Source organism: Elephantulus edwardii, unplaced genomic scaffold (assembly GCF_000299155.1).
Source record: "Elephantulus edwardii isolate Elephantulus edwardi_28Jun2011 unplaced genomic scaffold, EleEdw1.0 scaffold00446, whole genome shotgun sequence".
In the NCBI taxonomy this organism is placed as follows: Eukaryota; Metazoa; Chordata; class Mammalia; order Macroscelidea; family Macroscelididae; genus Elephantulus; species Elephantulus edwardii.
Window position 1 is genome coordinate 187,283 of NW_006400196.1, and position 20,234 is coordinate 207,516.

Consider the following 20,234-nt stretch of genomic DNA (forward strand, 5'->3'; position numbering starts at 1 on the left):
GTCATTGTCCAACTCTCTGATGCATAACAAGTGATTGCAAAGATTATATATATATAAAAAACTTAATTTTGGATTTCCTTTATAATAGTTTGCTTTGCCTTCATTTTTTAATTATTATTAATTTTAATGAAAGTTTACAGAGACTTTGGATTTGCCATTCATTCATTGTTGTACTTTTCTCCATGCCTACCCATCCCATCCAGTTTTCCTCTTTGAAAAGTAAAAGAAAAATTCTTTGATTATTATACAATCCCTTCCCGCAAGTCCACTCCACTATGCAGCCTAGGTTCTTGGATTTCTGTAATGACAATAATACCTAATCACATATCCCTTTTAAACAGTTCTGTCCCTCATCTGTTTCAATGCATTAGGCATTATTTACCCCATCTTTCTCAGTCTCCCCTCCAACCCCGATGTCAGTCCCATTTTACAACAGTGGCACTATGCAGTATTTGTCTTTTTGTGACTGTGATATTTCACACAGCAGAATGTCCTCCTGAGTCACCCATTTTATATAGTATTTCATGAGTTCCTTGTTTTTCAATGCAGTGTAGTATTCCATTGTGTGAATATACCACAGCTTCTCTAGCTATTCGTTTGTTGATGGGCTGCTTTGTCTTCTTGGTCTGCCCTTTGAAATCTTCTATCCAGTTTTTTTACTTCAACATTTCTTGCCTTTCTTTTGGCTTCTCAAGGCTCTACTGCAATGGTCAGTGTCTCTTCTGACATCCATTTTGGTTTTTTCTTTCTTCTCTGTAGTGATAGTTTGCTCTCTTCATAGATGCTATCTTTAATGCATCCCACAACTCATCTGGTCTTCAATCATTGATGTTCAATGCTTCAAACCTATTTTTTTTTTAATTTTAATTTTATACTGGTTTATTTACAATGTTTGAATGCATTGTTTTTTTCACCGGCTCTTTCCCAATTCCCTCACCCCCCCCCCCCCCCATCAAATTGTACGACACTATGATTAATGCCACCTCTCTACCCATCCTCACCTCTCTGCTTCCACTATCCACACTCCTTGGATCCTCATCCATGTTCTACAATAATGGTCTTATACCGTATTTGTCCTTATGGTACTGAGTTAATTCACTCAACATAATGCTCTTCAGTTCCTCCCAAGTTAGGTAGTAATTTAAAGAATCATTGCTCCTGCATGCTTTATAGTATCCCATTGTGTGAATGCACCATAATTTCTCAATCCATTCGATTATAGTTGGACATCTCGGCTGTTGTCATGTTCTTGCGATGGTGAACAACACTGCTGTGAACCTTGGTTTACAAGTCTCTGTTTGTGCCTCAGTTCTCATTTTCTCAGGGTATATTCCAAGCAGTGCAATAAGTGGGCCATATCCAGAGTGGTTGTACCATTTTGCAACCCCACCAATAATGTGTAAGCATTCCTATCTTGCTACATCCTATCCAACATTTATTACTTGCTGTCCTGTTAAATTTTGCCACCACTACTGGGGTAAGATGGCATCTCATTGTGGTTTTGATTTGTATGTCGTTTACTGCCAGTGATTTTGAGCATTTTTCGTATGTATGTTTGGCTATTAGAATATCTTCATCTGTGAAAATTGTTTCTATGTCTTTTGACCATTTTGTAATTGGGTTATCAGTCTTCTTCTTGTGGAGGCCCAGGAGTATTTTATAAACTTTCATTATAAGACTCTTGTCTGAGATGGTATCACAAAATATTTGTTTTCAGTTGGTAGGTTTTCTTTTCACCCTGTTGGAAAAAGTTTTTCATGTACACAAGTACTTAATCTTGAGAAGGTCCCATTCATCAATTTTATCCTCTTCAGAGTGTGCATTTCTGGCTATATTTGGCAGTCTCTTTATACCATAGACTATGACTTCTAAGCTTGATCCCAGTTTGTCTCTTACAAACTTTATAGTTTGGGCTTTACTCCAGGTCTCTGATTCACCTTGAGTTGATTTTTGTGTATGGTGTGAGAGGAAGATCCTGTCAAACCTATTCTTAAGATTTTTAAAGTCAAGTGGGATAAACTCAAGATCATATTTTCATTCTATGGACTTGTTTTCATTTTCTTCAGCCTCAATTTGAACTTGCACATGAGTAATTGTTGGTCTGTACCAGAGTCAACACCTGGCCTTGTATTGACTGATGATAATTTATTTTCTTCAAAGATTCCTCCCACAGACGTAGTTAATCTGATTTCTGTGCAGTACATCTGATAAGGTCTGTGTGTAAAGTAGCACACTCGCTCTCTTGCGCGCTCTCTCTCTCTTGCGCTCTCTCTCTCTCTTGCGCGCTCTCTCTGTATGTGTGTGAAATGTATTTGCCATGAATAAATCATCAAACATAGAAAACTCTATCATTCTATTTCCTGCCTCATTTTTGTCACCATGTCTGTACTTTCTAACTAACTAACACTCCTTCTTCATTGAAGCTGAAAAAACTGAAAAACAAATTCAAACCTTGAGTTGCAAGAGTTAGAGATGCTATGGGAAAAGTCTTGAATGATCCAGGAAACATCATGAGAATTTGGAGGGAATATTCTATATACCAAAAACAATTGACCAACACGGAAATATTTCAGGACATATCATATAAAAAAGAACCATTGGTAATGAAGGAAGAATTTCAAGCTGCAATGAAGGTATTAATCAAAAATAAGGCCCTAGGAATGGATGGGATACATGCTGACATGTTTCAAATGACAGATACTGTCTTACACTTGCTCACTGGTCTCTGCCAGAAAATTTGAAGGATGGCTGGCTGGCTGACTGACTGGAAGAGATCCATGTTTGTTCCCATTCCCAAGAAAGATGATCCAACAGAATATGGAAATTACTGAGAAATATTATTAATATCACATGCAATAAAAACATTGCTGAAGATCATTCAAGAATGACTAGAACAGTGCATAAACAGAGAACCACCAGATGTTCAAGCTGGGTTTTGGACAGGCTGTGGCACCAGGGATATCATTGCAAATGTCAGATAGATCCTACCAAAAGTAGAGAATACCAGAAGTATGTCTCTTTGTGTTTTATTGACTATGTAAAAACATTTGATTGTGTGGATCATAACAAATTATGTCTAACATTATGAATGGGAATCCCAGGACACTGAATTATGCTCATGTAAAATCTACATTTAGACCAAGAAGCTGTTGTATAAACAGAGCAAGAGAACACCATATAGTTTCAAATTAATAATAACGTTTTTAAAAAAATTTAAAAGTAGAGAATACCAGAGGAATGTCTATTTGTGTTTTATTGACTAAGTAAAAACATTTGACTGTGTGGATTATAACAAATTACAGCTAATATTGAAAAGAATGGGAATTAAGAAAGGTGTGCATCAGGCTTTTAGCCTTTTCCCATATGTATTCAATCTGTTTGCTCAGCAAATTATTCGAGAAGCTGGACTCTATGAAAAAGAATGTAGCATCAGGATCAGAGGAAGACTCCTTTATAACCTTCATTATACAGACGACACAAACTTGCTTGCTCAAAGTGAGGAGAATTTGAAATGCTGCAGAAGGTCAAACATGGTAGCCTTCAATACGAATTGCATCTCAACATCAAAAAACCAAATATTCTTACCAGTGGACTGATGGGCAATATCATGATAGATGGAGAAAAGATTGAAATAGTCAACGACTTTCTCTTATTTGGATCTATAGTCAATGCATTTGGTATCATCAGTCATGAGATCAGGAGATGTATTTCGGTGGGAAAGTCTGCAGTTGGGGATCTCTACAAATTATTGAGGAGCGATGATGTCAGTTTGAGAATTAAGATATGCCTGATTCAGACCATGGTCTTTTCAGTCACTTGCTATAGATCTGATAGCTGGACAACAACTAAGAATGTTTGAAGTAGAATTGATGCCTTTGAGTTGTGATGTTGGAGAAAAGTACTAAATTTAATACCCTATGGACTTCCAAAAGAACAAACCTTCTTGGAGAAGGTAAAACCAGAGTGCTCCTTTGAAGCAAGAATGACACAGCTTTTTCTGACATGCTTTGGACATGTTGTTTGGAGAAGGACATCATGCTTGGAAAGGTGGAGGGACAGCAAAGGAGAGGAAGAACAGGTGGATTGACACAGTGACTGCAGCAATGAACTGCAGTGTCAGAGAATGTGAGGTTGGCACAGGATAAGACAGGGTTCTGATCTGTTTTTCATAGGATTGGTATGAGTCATACTTAACTCAAAGTACACCACCACTATTGTTTTTATTCAGCATAAGATAAGAACCTAATATAGTCTTTTCCATTGTCAATTGTTCTATATTACTTATTAAGTAGTTCAATTATTCACAATGCTTCCATTTCAGTTAACATTCTCATGCATTTATGGTTTTGGACATTTCTGGTACATTCCACTATTTGTCTATTTCTACATTCCCACTATCATTTTATTTACTGCACATTTATAGGCAAACACATAGAAAGCCAAGTTTTCTCTTATTTTTTTGTTTCTGGCCTTTTAAAAAAAATCTGTTACTGTACTTCTCTTCCATAATACTATTAGGATCTTGGTAACATTGCTCTTCATTTATAGATTATTTGGGCTTGATACCTTCTTTTGGGAGAAATTCCTGACAAACTTACATTTTTTCCCCCTCTCATTATTTATTTAACCCGTCTTTTCTATATTTTGAGGGGGTAGATGTATTAGAGACAATGAAATTGGCTCAAGATAGAGAAGGGTTCAGAGCTGTTAGACAAAGGGCTGCTATGAGTCAGAGTCGACTCAATGGCATGTAACAATAACAACAACAACAACAGCATTTTCGTAGGAAAGCATTAATTTTATTGACACATAGCCATATACTTTAATTTTTTTCTATAACTTTTGTACTCATTTACGTGTACTTAAATACATTTTATCATTCCTAGCTTGGGGTTTGTCTTCCCTTATCAATCAGAACAGTTTCAGCTCAAAATAACAGGAAATCCTTATTCAACTGAATTTAAAATGTAAGGAAACATGTTATCTCACATAACAAAAATTCCAGGACAGTGTGTCTCCAGGTCCAGTGTATCAGGATTCTGGTTGCAGTTTTCTGCAGTTCTCTAAGCTTGACCCTATAGCTTTTGACAAGTAGCAAGATGATTAGAACAGTTCTAAGGATCATATCCTCTTTAAAATGTTAAGGAGAAAATCTGTTACTTTGAAGACTAAGGTATGACTAATCCAAGCCATGGTATTTATTTTCAATTGCTTCATATGCAAATTAAAGTTGGACAACAAATAAGGAAGTCTGGGGAAGAAAGTATGTCTTTGAATTGTGGTGTTGGTTAAGAATATCGAGTATACCATGGGCTGCCAGAAGTATAAAGACATTTATCTTGGAGGAAGTGCTACCAGATTGTTCCTTAAAAGCAAGGGCAGTGAATTTGCTTACTTTGACTATGTCATCATAAATAGCCAGTCCTTGAAAAAAAATATGGATCAATAAAGAAGAGGAAGAACTTCAATGAGATTGATTGGCACCATGACTGTGACAATGGGCTTAAGCGTAGCAGATGTTACAAAGATGGCACAAATCAGAAATGGAATTTTTTTTTTAAGATTTTTTATTTCTTATGTGTGTGCCGTCAAATCGGATCTGACTGGTACAGGAGGCAATTATTCCTCCTTCTTCAGAAGAGCATCTGGTGGATTTGAACCACACACCTCTGGGGTTGCAGTGCAGCTTCTTGCCACTAGGCCACCAGAGCTCGCCAGAAACTAGATTTTTTTTAAACACCATTTACAATTGCATCAAAATAAAAAAATGCTTAGCAATACATCTGAGAAAAGATGAGTAAATCTATGTACTGAAAACTGCAAAACATTGCTGACAAAAAGAAATTAAAGATTGTCTAAATAAATGACAGAGAGCCTTGTTGCTGCTAACACAAAGACCACCTTGCCCCAAAGGTTCACATTCACTAGCTACTTCAGGGAAGAAGGATGAGTAGTCTCTTCCTACGTGATCTGCAGTCTCAGAAACCCAAGGGAAGGTCAGTTATGAGTTGGAAGTTACGCTGTGTCTGAGGATTGGAAAGCCTGCTAACTCTCTCTAAAGTGTTCTGCAGAGATGTTATGTGCTGTCAAGTTGCCTGCGACTCATAACCAAAGTCCCAACAGACTTTTTAATTTTTTTTGGTAGAAATTTGGTAGAAATCTAGTTCTATAATTTATATGAAAGTTCAAAATAGACATGTGAAAATTAAATCAATGACATGAAGTAGCCACTGAAATTTTTAAAAAGAATTACAAAGCTGAAAAGAATTCAGAAATACACACACACACACGTTGTTGTTGTTGTTGTTCTTAGGTGCCACTGAATTGAGTACAAATCATAGCAACCCTGTGAACAAAAGATCTCAAACTAGTCCTTTCCTATGCCATTCTCACACTTCCTGACACACAAGAGCCCATTGTAGCAGTCACCTTCTCAATCCACCTGGTTGAAGGTCTTCCTCTCCTTTACCGACCCTCCACCTTTTCCAACATCATGTCCTGCTCCTAGGAATAGCACCTTCTAGTAATATGTCCAAAGTGTGTGAGGCAAAACCTCATCATTCTTGCCTCCAAAGAGCACTCCGGCTCTACCTTCTCCAAGACACATTGATTCATTCTCTTGGCTGTCCATAGAATGTTCAGTGCTCTTCTCTAACACCACAGATCAAAGACATGAATTCTTTTTCTGTCATCCTTATTCACTGTCCAGGTCTCAGATGCTTAGCTAGTAATTGGAAAGACCATGGCTTGAATCAGACACACCTTAGTCCTCAAACTGACATCACTACTCCTTAATAATTTGGAAAGGTCCCTAACTGCAGATTTTCCCAGTGCAATGTGTCTCCTTATTTCCTGGTTGATAATACCAAGGGTGTTGATTGTGGATCCCAGCAAGATGCTGCTGCTGACAGATTCAATCTCCTCTCCATCCGTCAAGACATTGCCTATTGGCCCAGTGGTAAGTATCTTTGTTTTCTTGATATTGAGATGCAATCCATACTGAAGGCTGCATTCCATGATCTTCTGCAACAAGTGTTTCAAGTCCTCCTCACTTTCAGGAGGCAAAGTTGTGTCATCTGCATAACACAGATTATTGATGAGTCTCCCTCCAACCCTGATGCTACGTTCCTCTCTATAGAGTCCCGCTTCCCAGATAATTTGCTCAGCATATAGTTTGAACAGGTATGGAGATAGAATACAACCCTGACACACTCTGTTCCCAATTCCAAACCCTGCAGTGCTCCCCTACTTCATTTGCACACAGCCTCCTCTGATCCAGGTATAGGTTCCTCATGAGCACAGTCAAGTGCCCTGGGATTCCCATTCTTCTCATTATTAGTCACAACATGTCATGATCCACCCAGTCAAATGCCTTTGCATAGTCAATAAAGCACAAATAGATATTCTTTTGGTATTCCTTACTTTCAGCCAGTATTCTTCTGACATAAGCGATGATATCCCTGGTGCCACGACCTCTTCTAAACCCTACTTGAACTTCTGGCAATTTCCTATCTATGTATTGTTCCAGCCATTTTTTAATGACCTTCAGCAGTATTTTGCTTGAATGTGATATCAGTGATATTGCTTGGTAATTTCCACATTCAGTTTGGACCACCCTTCTTGGGAATAGAAACAAATATGGACCTCTTCCAATCCATTGACCAGACAGCCATCCTCCAAATTTCCTAACATGGGCTGGTGAGTGCGTCCAAGGCTGCATCTGTTAATTTAACCAAGTAAACTGGTATCCCATCAATTCCTGGGGCCTTATTTTTTGTCAGTGTTTTCAATGCCGCTTCCACTTCTTCTTTCATTACCATTGGCTTCTGTTCATATGGTTCTTCCTGAAATTTTTCAGTGTCAATCAATTCTTTCTGGTACAGTTACTCTGTGTATTCCCTCCATCTTCTTTTGATGCTTTCTGGGTCATTCAGTATACTGTCCATTGCATCTTTCTGTATTGCAACATGAGGCTTAAATTTGTTTTTTAGTTCCTTTAACTTGAGAAAAGCAGAGCAAGTTCTTCCCTTTTTATTCTCCAATTCCAGCTCTCTGCACATTCCATTAAAATATTTTTCTTTGTCCTCCTGAGCTGCCCTTTGAAATTGTCTGTTCAGTTCTTTCACTTCAACATGTTTGCCTTTAGATTTGGCTTCTTGACATTTTAGTGCAATCTTTAGAGTCTCTTCTGACATCCATTTAGATTGTTTTCCCTCCTGTTGCGGACCAAGAATCCCAAAGAATGGAATAATTTTATAATTATTAATAATGAGACAAACAGCCAGGAATGAGATAGAGCAGAGAGCGCAAAACAGGGGGCCAGCAGTTCTCGACTGAAGACCCCAAGTCATGTTTCTCTGTTATATTTATTGATAATCTGGGGAAGCAAATAATAAAATGAATTCCTTGTAAATGAAGGCTCTATTTTTCTCTATTGTCATCCTAATGCTCTAGATCAGGAAGTATTTCCCAGGAAGTAACACTCTGTAGAGGGGCCCTAGCTGTCTCCTGTCTGCAGGGAACAAACAGGTTATTTTCTGGAATCTGCCACAAGAGAAATCCTAACTTAGAAATCGGCAATTCCTTCAATTCCTGAACAAGGATTTTCATATAATATAAAGTATAAAGTTTGGCTTCCCATACCCTCCTCCTCTCTTTTTGCAATGACCTTTTGCTTTCTTCATGGACGGTATCCTTGATATCAGCCCACAACTCGTCTGGTCTTCTAGCATTGGTTTTGATACCTCATATCTACTCTTAAGGTGATCATGTAATTCCGATGGAATTGATTCAAGATCATAATTTGGTTATGTGGGCTTATTTTAATTTTCAATGGTCTCAATTTGAATTTGCATATGAGAAATTGATGATTTGACCGACAGTCTGCCCCTGGTCTAGTTTCAATTGTGGATATTGAGCTTCTCCAACAATTTCTTTCATAAATGAAACCAATCTGATTCCTATGCAGCATATATATTTGATTTACATTTTATGGAGATGCTAAGGCAATTCTGTGGGGAAATATAATCTTTTCAACACATGGTGCTGAAACAATTAGTAACCTTATTTTTAAAAAATTAAGCCCCACCCCCTAATTTACACCATACACAAACATCCACTAGAAATGGATCACATATCCAACACTATAAGGTAAAAGTACAGCTAACATTATCAAACTTCTAAAGGAAAACAAAAAAAAAATCATAGTTTTGGAACTGAAAAATCAAAGGTTTGGAAGAGATTACTTAAATAGTATATAAAAACATGAGTTGTGGGGAGCTCTGGTGGCCTAGTGGCAAGAAGCTGCACTGCAATCCCAGAGGCGCACGGTTTGAATCCACCAGATGCTCTGCCGGGGAAGGAGGGACAATCTCCTCCTGTACCAGTCAGATCCGATTTGACGGTACACAGACACAAATAATAAAATAAACAAACAAACAAACAGAGTTGTAAAAGAAAAAAAAGGTAATTGGACTTTATAAATATTAAGGATGTTTGCTCTTTAAAATACAATTATAATAAAATAAAGAAAAGCCATAATCTGGGGAAAAACATTTGCAAAATATATGACTGACAGAAGATATATATATATATATGTAGAATTTTAAAAATTTATACAACTCAATAAGAGGGAGAAATACAATTAAAATTTTTTTTAAACTGAGCAAAAGTTTTGAAGAACTACTTCACCAATTCAAACCATGTGCTCTAGGAATGGCAGTGCAACTTCTCACAACTAGGCCAGGAGTGCTCCTGAAAGAAGAAATAACAGTAATAAATACTCAATTCAATTCCCTGCTTCCAAGGCGATTCTGACTCATAGCGGCTATCCAGTGGTTTCCATGAGCTTGAGTGAATCTTAAAGGAAGTAGACTGACCACCTATCTTTATAGAGCCAGTGGTCGCTCTAAACTGCAGGAGACAAAAGGGTTTTTTAGTTAGATGTGAGCGCAACATCCCTTGAACTCCTTGGTAGTAAACAATTAGAAGAAAAGATACTTAACATCATTCCTCATTATTGTTAGGCACCATCAAGTCCATGACGATTCATAGGGACCCTATGAACAACAGATCTGAATGCTGCCCTGTCCTGTGCCAAGCTCACCACCCCTAATATGCTCAAGTCTATTGCTATAGTCATTGTGTCAATCCATCTTGTTGGGAGCCTTCCTCTCTTTCATTGACCCTCCACGTTTCCCAGCATAATGTCTTTTCCCAAGGACTGGCCCCTCCTAATAATATGCCCAAAGTATGTGAGATAAAGTTTCATCACCCTTGCCTCTAAGAAGCATCCTGGCTATACTTTCTCCAGGAAATATTTGTTCTTTTTGTCAATGCATAGTAAATTCAGTACTATTCTCCAATGACTCAAAGGCATCAGTTCTTCTGTCATCTTTTATTTATTGTCCAACTTCCAGACGAATTGAAAGTCATTGAAAAGACCATAGCTTGGATCAGATTCACCTTTCCCTATAGAGAAATGCAAGTTAAAGCCACAATGATAAATATGTTCAAAAGAGTAGCATTTGCCCCCAAGAATAAAGTCCAGAAGGCAGAAGGGCCAAATAGAAGGATTAAAGGAAATGAGAATTATATGGATGAAGTGGGAAAAGTCCAATTACACGATTTGTTATTGTTGTTGGGTGCCTGTGAGTATGAGTTGACCCAAAGCTGAGCCTCCAGCAGGCTTTCAGGGGCAGTAAATTGCACGGGAGGACATTGCCCATGTCTGTGGGGTTGCAGAACAGCTTCTTACCCCTAGGCCACTAGAGCTCTCTATTAGACTATGGATATTGTAACTAAATATATAAAATAAAATAAAATGTGTAGGAACTGTTGAATGGAAAATTAATTTGCTTATACACTATCACTCAAATCACAATACAAATTTTTTAACAGTGAAAATGAAAAAAATTAAACACACAATAAGATATCACTACACATCTATGAGTACAGTTATAATTTTAAAAGTGCAACATATTAAATGTTGGTGAGGATGTTTAACAACTAAAATTCTGATGTAGTGCTGGTCAGATTATAAACAGTACAAACATTTCATTGGTTAAAAAAAGCCAGATTTTAAAAGTGCAATGCTGTATAATTTAAATTGTACTTTTTAAAGTATTATGTAAACTGTCATTGTTATTAATTGCCCTTAAGTCAACTACAACTCATAGCAACAGTATGCACAACAGATCTGATCTGAACCTTAGCCTACTCTGCACCATCCTCACCATCTCTGATATGCTTGAGCCCATTGGTACAGTCACTGCATCAATCCCTCCTGTTGAGGGTCTTCCGCTTTCTCTGATCCTCCATCATTCCCAGCATGATGTCTTCCTGAAGATGTCTAAAGTATATCAGTAAGTCTTATCATCCTTGCCTCTGGCTTCATTTCTTTCAAGACAGTCTTCTCTTTTGGCAGTTCATGGAATATTCAGTACTCTTCTCCAACACCACAATTCAAGGCACGGATCCTTCTTTCATTTTCCTTATTCCTTGTTCAACTCTCAGATGTATAGGAAGCAACTGAAAATACCATGGTTTGAATCAGGTGCGTCTTAGTCTTTGACATTTAAGTTGCTTTTTCTCATAATTACATGAAACAGATTAGTGGTTGCCTCGGTAAAGAGAAGGGAAAAGATCATTAGGAAATTTTCAGGAATGATCTTTTTGTTTATTATCTTGTTTGAAGTGATTGTTTCAGAGGTGCGTACATATGTCAAAACTCATAAAATGTAACAATTTAAATATGTGAAGTTAATATATTCTTATACCTCAATGAAATATTTTAAAACACATGTAAAAATGAAAATAAAATCTACAATCTAAAAGATATTTATAATACATCTTATTGAGAAAAGATTTCTATCTAGAATATATGAAGAAACCCTGTAAGTCAGTAAGGGAGCTCTTGTGGTGTAGTCCACAGAGGCTCGTGCTGCCAAAGTCCACCCCACTCTCATGGTTCAAATCCACCAGCTGCTCTGCACGTCCATGAGCTTAGCAACCTTTGAAAATCTACTGAAGTGTCAGTTGTAAATTGGTTCCCACTTGACAGCAGTGAATGACTGATAGATCAATAAAAAAATTCTACCTTTGTATTCACTAGGGAACTGTGGTAGCCTAGTAGATAAATAGCTATGTTGCCAACTCAAAGGCAGCAATTCGAAACCACCAGCTGTTCTGAGGGGAAAAGATGGGCAATCTCCTCCAGCGCCTTTATCAGCCTCTGAAAACCTGACGGAGGGTCAGCTGTGCATTGGTTCTGACTTGATGGCAATGAGTCAACAAATTATGTACAAGTACAGACATACATAGTTTTGTTTTGGTTTTTCTTAAATTGTGATTTTAACAAAAGTTTACAGAATAATTGGATTTTTTCATTCATTCATTGTTGCACATTTCCCTCCCTACCCCCCCAGACTGCTTTTTTTTTAAAAAATTAATTCATTGTTACATAATTTCCTCTCTCTCCTCCCACCCCTCCCCATTCCACTTTGTTATGCACCCCTTGTTGTCATACAAATAATGCCTAATCATATATTCCTTTTAACACACATGGGTTTAATAACAAAATTCTGGAAATAGCTTACATGCCCACTGCCAATGGATAATTTGCAAGATAATTGCATGGTGAAATTTTTTGTTTAATTTTTTTCATTCATTTTAATGAACATTTACAGAAATTTTGGATTTCTATCCATTCATTCTCACATTTTTCTCCCTATCCACCCCTCCCCCTCAGTTTGCTCCTCTCTCTGAAAAGTAAAAGAAAAATTACTTCATTGGTATACAATCCCCCCCACCCCCGCCCCGCGCCACATGATGAAATATTTCATTAACTACACAGACAATCAGGATCTTTGGTGGGATAAATAATTAAATGATGCTAATATCCCCTGACACTTAGAAGAAAGATCTAGAAATATGTTTTTGTAAAGATTGTTGTTGTTGGATGTCATCTAGAGGACTGTGACTCACAGTGACCCTATGAATAACAGATCCTCGGCCACCCTCATCATTTCTCATATACATGAGCTGATTGTTACAGCCAGTGTGTAAATCCATATTGTTGAGTTTCTTCTTTTTTTCTCTGATCTCTACCTTTCTCAGTATGATCTCTTTTTCCAGGGACTGGACCCTCCTGACAAGATGTCCAAAGTATATAAAACCTAGTTTTGTCGTCCTTGCTTCTAGGGAGCACACTGGCTGCACTTCCTCCAAGACCGATTTTATTGTTTTGGCAGACAATGGGGTGTTCGACATTCTTCTCCAATATTATAGTTCAAAGGCATCAATTCTTCTTAAAGATTATACCCTAGATAGCAAAATTCAACAAGGCCACAAACAACAAGTACTGGTGAGGTTATGGAGAGATTGAAACGTGTTCATTGCTGATGGGAATGTAAAATGGTGCAACCACTATGGAAGGAGGCCTGGTGCTTTCTCAAAAAGTTGGAAGTAGAAATACCATTTAACTCAACAATTCCACTACTGGGAATATACCCTAAAGAAACCAGAGCCACTAAGCAAATAAATGTATGCACACCCATGTTTATTGCTGTGTTATTTCTAATAGAAAAGAGATGGAACTAACCCAAGAGCCCATCAATAAATGAATGGATAGAAAAACTATGGTATATTATCATAATGGACTATTATGCAGCATTGAAAAGCAATGAACTTGTAAAACACTACACAGTGTGGGGAAACCTGGAGGACATTATGTTGAGTGAAATATCTCAGTCACAAAAGGACAAATACTGCATAACACCGCTGTTATAAAATAGGACAGACATGGGGGTGTTGAGGAGAGAATGGAAATGAGTGGATAGGTAATGAATCCTGCAACAGAACAGACAAGGGGAAGAACTGTCTGCAAGGAATATATGATTAGACATTATATGGACGATCTGGAACAAGGGGTGCATTGCAGAGTATGCTGAGGGGGGCGGAAAATGCACAACAATGAATTGAAAAAATAATGTAAAAATGAAAAAAAAATTACAGTTTAGGAAGCCATAAGGAACAGTCTACTCTTTCACATGGTCTTGCTAACGTGTGAAAGCCAGGTCACCTAAACACAACAACAATACAGATTATCAGCTTGAATATCAGGAGCATATATTGTTGGTGGGTTTTTTGTTTTGTTTTTTCAACCCCAAGTTTTGGAAAGTTAAAGTACAACTTCATTAATAAAAAAAACAGGAACATGTAATTTTTTAAAAACTATGGTATAAAGGAAATGATAAACTTAATATGTGGACTGTGGTTGACTTTGATAGAGAAGAATGAGGATGTAATCAGACAGGGCACTTAGTACTACAAGCATAATGCCAAAATTTTATTTCTTAAACTGAAAGTACAAGAGTGTACATTTCATTATTTTTCTTTAAGTCATCACATCATACAGTATGTAGAAGTCTTACCAATTCAATTAAAAAGTAAATAGAAAATAGTGACAAGCCAAAAGCAGATGAGAATAGCATCAAAGGTCTAAAAGATCTTAAGACAAGAACAGGGACTGTACTCTTGGGAATATTCTAGAGTGATATTTATGAAAGAACTGACTGACTTGAACTGAATTTCAGTCTCCATAAACATGTAGCAAACCTAGTGTTACTCTTTCTTCCCATGGATTACGCTTTATTCTAAATAGTTCGTTTACTGAGCTGCAGGTGAGTACACTTTCTTGGAGATGTTGCAGGAGTAGAAGTGTATAGTAGATGAGAGTTTCACTCCAGATCTGCAGAGCTCTTCTTACTTGTCCTGTTTAATGTGAGGGTTGGTACAGATGGTAAAGAGGAGGGTCTTCATGCGGGTCAGGTATTATGCTAAGGCATTGTGAGGGAAAGAAATATTAAGGAGGAAAAGGTTTTTGGTTGAATTTTCTTAAAAACCTAAGGGAGTCTATCTGTGTCTTAAGGAGTCTTAGGGATGGAGATCTGTTTAAACACATACCATCTGCTTAATTTTGATGAAGAATGGCTTGGACTTTTCTTCCTCTTCTGAGGCTACTAGATCTTTCACGTTCTTGACTGCATGGTTTACTGCCTCACTGCCTTCCCCCACACCCATAGCCAGCCCCCTCCTGGATTCCCTGGGGCCAACTGCATAAAAACATATGTCCTTCAGATAATGGAAAATTTATTCTAAATGCTTATTTTAGTTTGAGAACTACCCAATCCCTCACGCCCACGTTGCTGATGTGTCAGCTCTGAGCTGTGGTTTCTGCACGGTTGAAGGGTTGCCTGTCCTGCCTTCAAGCAGGCCTTGCTTCCCCCACTTCTGATGGCTCCTGTCTGTGTCATTCACTACTACCAACAGGAGACCTGGTGGGTGATATAATAATGGGGAAAGTTCTCTCTTTTCTGAGTATAGTTTCTGTGAATAATAGACATAGAATCTAACAAACTTTTGGAAATAAGGACAATGGTTCCTATAAGGTCACCTAGAACTGAAGAGAGACACTTGGCCTCCATATTGCCCTTATTCCTGAGTCTCCTCAGGTTTCTCAAGCTATCAGATACCTCCCATCTCTAATTTCGTTAGGATCAGTGGCTTGTGCATTGATCACAAGCCTGAGCCCTGAGCTTACTACTGAGTCCTCTGGAAATATTTTTCCCCCGTCTGCTTTTTTCCAATGGACTATCTATCCCTCATACTCAGATTTCCACCAAATGAGTAGCCTTAGTTGTATTACAGAAGCAAAGGTAGAAGTCTAGGAGTATCTGTGCACAAGTGAAAATAGGCTTTAGGTGGTCAAACTTTGCAAGGGACTAATATGATAAACTTGGGGCCATTATCAGGCTTTTCCTCCAGTTCTATTTTGCTCACTAGAAAGATGTAAGATTTGGAGCAGGGCTGGATAGGACACTTGAGTTCTTGTCATCTCTCTAATTTTCTAGGTAACTATCAAGCAATTTCCTGCTTCCTATCCTCAGTTGCTTTACTTGTCAAACAGGATTGTTGAATTGACTTTTCCCTGATTGTGTGAAGGCCAGTTGGACACCAGACAACTATGTGCTATAATGGGTCTCTGAGCTCTGTGAGGAAGTTTTTGAACAATTGGGGTGTTGTTATTTTATGGCATAGTTTGTAGGGAGTTGCACTGTTACCCAAAGGCTATGCCTCTCTGGTGGTTCCAATCTACTAGAATCTCCATGGAGGAAAGATGGGAAGTCTTCCTCCCATGTGATTTACAGCTTCCAAAAACCAGTTGGAGAGTCAGCTATGAGTTGGTTCCAACTTCACAGTGATGAGCGAATGAGTGAAGGATACAGATAATGCTGAAATTAACCTGACAAATCTAAATGATAAAGACCAGTGACAGACCTGGACACAGACTGCAGAAACAAAGGCATGAGACAATAAGATTTACTTCCTCTTTTCTAATTTGAGAGATTTTGTGTTGAAGACATTCAGTGCACTGGAGGTTGCAGTAGACCCAAACACAGTCTCCATGAAGTTAGGCTATATTCTGAGGGCCTGGGTGCTCTGCCTTTTTCTTGCTGTGTTCTGGGCAGCCCCGATGTTACTGGGTAAGTCACATGCTTAAATGTTGATGTGAGAATGGAGCTATGCCTGACTTTGGGGAAATGATCCAATGGAAAGAAATGTGAGCTAATTTTGGCCATCCAAAAGAGTATTGAGGCAGGATGTGAAAGGAGTTTGATGGGCGGGATTGGGTGGCTGTTTATAAAAATCTGCCAGTCTTTTCTATCCAAAAGTACTGTCTTTGATGCCCTACTTACACTATCAGTTGTTTTCTTGTGTTTCTTGGAAGACTAGTGAACATTTTTTTAGTCTCCATTCCTCCTTTTCCCTTCACCTTTTCATGCCTGCAATCTGACTTCCACTAGAATCAGTTTTGCCTACGATGCAATAACCACCATGTTGACTGGACCATTACACTTCCTGCTGGACATCTCTGCTTTGTTGGGGAGTGTTGATCACTTATTATTATTATTATTTTAGTACAGAATACAAATTTGCTTGTACAGGAGCCACGTTAATCATTCCAAAGCAGGCACGGATGACTTAACTATTGTTGACTTTCTCTGCTCTCCAACTGCACTGCAGCCCTTTCCTCCTTGCACTTCCATGTGCTTTGCTTGGTCCCTTTGGTGGCTTATCTTCTCTTCCCTGTACACACTGGGATTCTTAACAGTTACCGTCTTGTCTTGCTCTGTTCTCCCCTCTTTTATTACCCAATTGGTGAGCTTAGTTGTCTGTATAATTTTCACCACTTAAGAGTCCCAAATCATATTTCCAACACTAGCCTGAATGCATCTCTCCTCTCAGCCCTCACCTAATTCACCATGTACTGTTTCTGATATCACCTCGTGGCACTAGCATCCATTTACCAGGTATTCAGAACAGAAAGCTAAGAAAGAACCTAGACGCCTCCCTCTCATTCCCTATATTGGATCAAGTTTGACAAATTTTCTCTTTCCTGAATCATTACTAATATTATCTTAGAAAAATGCTTTGTCTTCTCAAACTTGAGCGAGTATAGCAACTTCATAAGTAATCTTACCATCTCACTCTTGTGCTCTTGAAATGAATTCTCCACTCCGAAGCGAGAATGATTTCTAAAATACAGATCGCCCAGCCTTCTTATCACGGTACATGACCTGGCCCCCAGTTAACCTCTTCAGCCTACTTCCACACTTGTTATGTGTTGTCAAGTTGGAGGTGACTCATAGCCGACCCTTCAGCAACGTAAATCATTGAGAAGGCTCCTAATCATGGCTTGTGAGGCTGTAAATCGTGTGTGAGGAGATTGCCCATCTTACTCCCCCAGAGCCACTGATAGATTTGAACCACGTGCCTTTGGGTTTGCAGCACAAATCCTGCCATTAGGCCACCAGAGCTCCCTTATTCCAACACACGTGAACTTTGACATTTATGCTCTAATAAATACCAGTTTGCTTATATTTACACATTTACCTATCAGATGCTTACTTTTTTCATACTGCTCCATTTGTCTGAATGGGTTTTCCAAAAATCTCCTTACTCACCCCTTCCTTACAAACTTCTATTTTTTTTAAATTTATTTTTATTGTGATGTGAGTCCCTTTGTAAACTCTAAGCTCCCTGAAAACTTAAATGGCAGTGTCACCAGGAATCCTTCATTGAACCCTCCTTTCTCTTCCCTTGGGTTCTTGTGATCATTTTTTCTTTCTAGTTTCCTTTCAGTGTTGGATTCAGTCTCCTCCTATTACATTTACTTATGACAGTGGGTTTGGTTTGAGATTTAATGCTGAACTAATCTATACGTTTGTGCTTTCCACTAAGCTTTTGTAATTTATAGGGAGGTTAGTGGTTTTTTGCTTGCTTGTTTTTAACTTTGTTTTATTAATATTCGAGCTTTCAGGGTTTTTTTGAACGGCCCTAACTGAACTCAGAGAAACAGTACTGGGTGTCTGTACTAAAACACATTTATAGCATTGTAGCAAGAACTCCTTTGGAATCAGAGCCTCTGATTTAAAATGTTTGTCTACTTACTAGCTTTATATCACTTTGATGAAACAGTTTTTCTATCCCTGGGCTTTGTTTTTGACATTCTAAAAAAAGATTCTAAAGTTTTTAACATTCTAAAAAAATATTTCCAAAGTGAAATTCATAATTTCTGCCATTCGTGGTTTATTAGGTGATTGTTTGATAACTCAATAAACAAGCAGTCCAATAAAATTTTATTTTTTAAAAGGAAAAAAGAAATAAGATTGAGAGGAGATAGTGACAGTGGAGGAACTGAAAAGAGGTAGCAGAGTAGTGAATAGAGCAAAGAGAAGATCTGAAGAAAGCAGATGTGATGAGAATTAGGAAGTAAAGTGGGGTCATGAAAAGGGAAGTTACAAGATCAAAGAGGTGTTTTGGATCATTAAAAGTGGAAGAGAATAAAGGCAAATAGGGCAGGAAAGAAAAGAATGGAGAAGTATGTGCATGCCAAATGGCGGAGGGAGAAGGGCACTAGGGGGACCAAGCAATGGGAAAAACACTATTTACTTTACCTGTGTCCCCTAGGGAAATGTGATCTCAGAGGATGTGGTGAGAAACCCAGAAGCCTGAGTTTCAACCTGGAGGCACAGAATTCTTCCACATGTTGTTGTTATGTGCCAGTGAGTCAACTGTGGCCCACAGTGACCCAGTGAACAATTCTGAACCTTGCCCTATCCTGAGCCAACTTTACCATCTCTGACATACCTCACCCCGTTGCCATAGTCACTGTGTCAATCCACCTCATTCTTCTTCTGCACTGAACATCTACCCTTCCAAGAGTGATATCTTTCTGAAAGGACTGGTTCCTACCAGCAACTTGCCCAAAATGTGTGATACAGAGCTTCAAAATCTTTGCCTCCAAGGAGCAAACTGGTTTCACCCTTTCCAAGACATACCTTTATTTTTTTTGTCTCTTAACAGTCCCTGGTATGTTTGATACTCTTCTCCAGCACCGCAACTCAAAGGTATCAATTCTTCTTCTGCCATCTTTATTTATTGTCCAGCTCTCAGATGCATAGCAAGCAATTGAGAAGACCATGGACTGGATCAGACCTTAGTCTCTAGACTGACATTGTTGCTCTTTAGCACTCTGGAGAGATCCTTGACAGCAGATTTTTTCTAGTGCAACTCATCTTTTGATTTCCTGACTGTTGGTGCCAGGGTGTTGATTGTGGGTCCAAGCAAAATTAAATAATTAGAAATCTCAACCCATCCTCTATCTATCGTGGTATTGCCTATTAGCCCCTATGTTGCGGATCTTTGTTTTCTTGATGTTGAAATGCAGTCTTTGTCCTTTTGTAGCAAACACTTCAAGTTCTTCTCCGTTTCAGCGAGCAAAGTTGTGGCATCAGCATCATGCAGATTGTTGATGAGTCCCACTCCAATCCTGATGCCACATTGTAGTGATCTGTTCCACATGTAGATTGAAAAGGTATGTTGTTGTTAAGTGCCGTCAAGTCATAGATGACTGACTCATTGCGACCCTATGAACAAAAGCCTTCATCTCTTGCATGATTTTTACCCTTTTTCTAGGTTCATAGGGTTTCTGGAGGCAAGCTTTTACAGAAGTGGATGCCACTCCTGCTTCCAAGCTTGTTTTAATCGGGGAGCGCCACCAAACACTGTCTACCATGGGTAACCATTATCGCATTTGACACATCAGTGTTCAGCTTCACAGCAACCACAAGTTACCTCTGTACAAGTGGAAACACTAGGGCTATACATGA

General features: G+C 38.4%; 1 protein-coding gene across 1 annotated transcript in view; it reads left to right on the plus strand.

Annotated features, from left to right (window-relative positions):
* Positions 1-20,234, plus strand: part of FCRLA (Fc receptor-like A) — a 72,554-nt gene that overhangs the window by 47,591 nt on the left and 4,729 nt on the right. The window contains exon 9 of the mRNA XM_006902754.1: positions 16,405-16,544. Coding sequence (XP_006902816.1) covers positions 16,405-16,544 — 140 coding nt within the window. The remainder of the gene's footprint in view (positions 1-16,404; positions 16,545-20,234) is intronic.